Genomic DNA, 3,900 nt, shown 5'->3' with positions numbered 1-3,900 from the left:
GCAGCCTCAGGTGAGAGCCCCTTCTCTCCGACCATCTCGTTCTTCACATCCTTCCAGGGCATCTACAAGGTGAGTAGAGAGCATCTGTCACTGCAGAACATTTGCGTCAGCCACAGTCCCCAGAGGCCCATGTATCCAGAACATATGCTGGAATATAACATACTTCTCCAAGAGCAACCCTTACTAATGACCCGTGTGTATCTCACGGGGACTGTTAACTAAGATCGCTGAAAATGCCAGGTCTTATTTTTAGCCATTGCTATCAGCCTAAGAGCTCTCTGCATCCTTTACAAACACTAATGGCTTCATTATTACAATAAGAATAGCCACGATAGTGCCCTGCACCTGACATCCAACCCAAGAGAGGAAGTGATCTGCTGTAAGAGCACAATGCTTACCTTGTCCAGCTTGTCCAGAGTAGAGCACGTAGTTATAAGCTTGCTCTCTGGGATGCCACAAATGGCAAACATGCCATTCAAAATTCGTCTGTCATTAACCTGGAGGTTGGAGAAGCATGCTTAGCTCAGGGAAGATGTTCCACTGCAATTTTCTCCTGCCCTTATCCAAGGGGTGCTAGAAGCTGCAGCTGTTGGGAGTCTGCTTGTGTCCTTTGACTGGTGTCTCAATTCCTCAGCACACTAGAGCCAGGAAGCGAAGGCACAAATGTGTGAAAAATACCTGGCTCTGGTCTCACCTTAATGAGAAAATCCCCAATCTGCAGCTCGCTCAGGATCTCATGCACTATCTTCAGGCACTCAGCATCAGGAATCATAGGGTCAAGCTGGCCGGCGATGTCAAAATCCTGAGGCACAAGAAAATGCAGAGACTCTGTAACAGCTGGGCAGCTGCTGACGACAGGCTCTCAGCTGTTCTCCTGTGCAGCATTGCATTCTCTCTGCTACAGCATTACCCTGGTCTGAGCACAGCTCAGCCAGGCACCTTGCACAACCCCTCAGCAGCTGAGTCTAGGCAGCTGGTATAACACAGAAGCTTTCAGGAATTCCCAGCTCTCCTTCCAAGCAGCCCTATCCCTACACCCACTGCACAGGGCCGCAACACTCACGCACTGGTAGAACTCCCTGTAGCGGCCCCTGGTCATGGCTGGGTTGTCCCGTCTGTACACCTTGGCGATGTGGTAGCGCTTGATGTTGGTGATTTTGTTCATNATGGCCGGGTTGTCCCGTCTGTACACCTTGGCGATGTGGTAGCGCTTGATGTTGGTGATTTTGTTCATTGCCAAATAGCGAGCAAAGGGCACCTGTGATCACAGGGTTAAGGATGGGAACGAGGAGGGATCACCCCACCCAGTTACCAGTCACGGGCAGTGCCGAAGCCTCACTACCTCCCCAGCACAGCATGGCACACACCTGTGGGTCAAAGCAACAGCTAAGAGATGCTGGACTGGCCACAGCTCCTCAAGGTCTCCTCAAACAACCTAGATACAGCCTGCACATCCTGCCACTAGCACAGGGGCGTTTACCCTATGGGCATCTTCCAGCACTGCCTTAGGTTAGATCTCACTGCCTAGTCTGGTTATCTTGATGTAGAAGGAACTGTGCTCAGCAGAGATCTTCCTTCTTTCTACCAACAAGTACTACTTTGACTAATTTAAACAATGGGCCGTGTAAATAACTGAGCAACAGTCCTGCACCCACTGCGTCACATTACCTGCTCGCATTCTCCCTGACTGGAGGGGGTGAATACTAAGGGGCTGCCCTCCCTCCTTCCTCCTCCCTGCTGCTCTGGGCAGCACTGCCACAAAAGGGGAGCAGCAAAGATGACAAAACCCCTCAGCACTGGCTGTTGCAGGATACAGTTAGGTCATAGCGCAGGGACAGCAGCTCTCCTCCTTGATCCTTCAGATCATAGATGAGCTTCGAGTCCTCTCCATATTTCCCTGTCAGCGTCTCCTACGAAAAGAAAAAAGGACACACGAACAAACAGCATCTTCAGTATCCGGTGATGAGCCCTAGAGCACATAGAATAAAGAGAGAAAGGGAGGACACCTAGGAGATGGTAGGAAAACACTCAGCCCTCAACACGGGCTTCCAAGTGCATGATCCCCATCAGCTCAGCTGATGTGCTGTGCTCTCACTCACCTTCAGCTCAAACACTGGTGTATCAATGACTTCTGCTCCATGGCGCTTGAAGCAGGTGATGATAGCATTGAAGACTCTCTCACGAATGGCCATTTGCTTGGGGCCATAGTCCCGTGTGCCCTGGGACAAGGCAAGGGAAAGAAAAGCAAAGAACGCATTGGGTTAGAAGTACGTAGTAGCAGACAAGTGTGAGAGGTGATGCAAACAATCCGTGGCTTAAAACGCCAGAGGGATTGGGTCCGTATTTAGACCATTTGAAACCTGTTAAGTTCACTGGTATGGGTCCCCTTTTAATCTTCATTGCTGAATTATTTCACTGACAGCCTTTAGGTTTCCAGGAACACATTACTCACTGTCAGTTAACTGTTCCTTTCATTTTCAAGGGCTCAACAATTAGAGGAAGCAGAGAGGAGGAGCACCCCACCCACAGATCGTGCAGCGACGAGGGGCTTTCAGCAGTGCACTGGCACAGCTAGGACAGGCTGGAAACCCAAGCTGTTTCTCCTGACACTCACAGAGCCACAAAGTCCTCACTCTGCATATTTGAATACTGAGATCTTTCTCTTCCCAGGTCCCACACCGCAGATAACATTTACCAAAACATATGATAAAGGGAATGGACATGGGAGACCGTCTTTGAGGCATTTCCTTTAAGTCACTGGCATTAAGGTAATGTTTTTTTATTCAAGAGCAACATTCATAACTCCTCCATGCCATAGCACCAAAACACAGGGGCTTTCAGGCCAGCATCTTGTGTTGAAACATCAAAATGCAAAGAAACTTCAGCATGAATCACATTACCAACACCATTCTCAGACACCTGGAGACAGACTGAAAGGCTACCCTGGTGGGCAGTGTCCTGGAAGAGGACAAAGAAATGTCTGCAGCTGGCCAGAGCTGCTCACTATGCAGGATGACTCCACTCTCACTGACCAAAGCGACACCAGAAGCCACCAGGCCCTCACTGCTCCCCATGTTTCCATGTGTTCTGAGCATTCCTGGCAACCACCTCCAGGCACCTGGAATGCTTCGCAGCGCTGCGTGCTCACCCAGCCCGCAGCAGCTTCACCCCCTGCCCCAAGGCTCCCAGGGACAGGGCCGGCTCGGGAGCCTTGGTCTGTCAGAGCCAACGCGTGCAGGCACTGCTTGGGGTCAGTGCTACGAGGTCTTTAACATCCGCATCGAAACTCACTTGTGGCAGGGCAAGTCACAACTTCGCTTAAAAATGAGCAACCCAGAGCGATACGAGGCCGCTCACGCCGGGCCGTTACAACAGAGCTCGGTCACGATGGAATTTATGGGCGGGTTCGTCCGAGCGCCCACAGCACGGCCCGGCCCACGGGCCTCCCGCGCCCAGAGGCACCAGCGCCCGGCGGAGCTTACCTTGGGGGTCTTGAGCACAAACTTGTGTTTCCCCTCATCTCCCCCCAGCTGCGCCTTCATCTCCAGCAGCTTCGCGACCTCCTTGGCAATCTGCGAAAGAAGGAGGGGCCCGGTGAGCCCAGCGTCCCCCGCACACTCCTGCTCCCGGTCCCCCCGCGCCCTCCTCACCCTCAGCGCCCGTCCTCGGCCCGCACCACCACCACCCCTGACTCCCCGTCAACACCGGGCCCCTCCCGGAGAACGCAGCCGCACCTCGTCAGGCTCGGCCTTGACCTGCTTCAGCCGCCGCACCAACTCCGCCTGCTCCCGCACCGCCGCCTCCTCCGCCATGACCGCCTCGGTGCCGCGCCGCGCCTGCGCACTGCCGGGACCGGGGCTCGCGCCTGCGCACTGCCGGGACCGGGGCTCGCGCCTGCGC

At 53.7% G+C, this 3,900-nt stretch overlaps 1 protein-coding gene across 4 annotated transcripts in view; it reads right to left on the bottom strand.

Moving 5' to 3' along the window:
• Positions 1–3,894, bottom strand: part of LOC110405209 (histidine--tRNA ligase, cytoplasmic) — a 19,725-nt gene extending 15,831 nt beyond the window's left edge. For 2 of the 4 annotated variants that reach the window (XR_002442725.1, XM_021410307.1), the window contains exons 1-5: positions 3,735–3,894; positions 3,483–3,572; positions 2,100–2,219; positions 1,815–1,910; positions 1,193–1,258 (exon numbers count right to left, since the gene is read on the bottom strand). Coding sequence is in view for 3 of the 4 variants with exons in the window: in XM_021410307.1 (XP_021265982.1) it covers positions 1,193–1,258; positions 1,815–1,910; positions 2,100–2,219; positions 3,483–3,572; positions 3,735–3,812 (450 nt within the window). In the remaining variant the exon portion in view is untranslated. Of the gene's footprint in view, positions 1–5; positions 63–398; positions 498–694; positions 803–1,063; positions 1,124–1,192; positions 1,259–1,814; positions 1,911–2,099; positions 2,220–3,482; positions 3,573–3,734 lie in introns of all 4 variants that reach the window. The other 2 variants (XM_021410308.1, XM_021410309.1) reach the window with 2 other exon arrangements.

This window comes from Numida meleagris, chromosome 12, assembly GCF_002078875.1.
Source record: "Numida meleagris isolate 19003 breed g44 Domestic line chromosome 12, NumMel1.0, whole genome shotgun sequence".
In the NCBI taxonomy this organism is placed as follows: Eukaryota; Metazoa; Chordata; class Aves; order Galliformes; family Numididae; genus Numida; species Numida meleagris.
The sequence above is the reverse complement of the archived record's forward strand: the minus strand, read 5'-3'. Positions and strand labels throughout refer to the sequence as shown.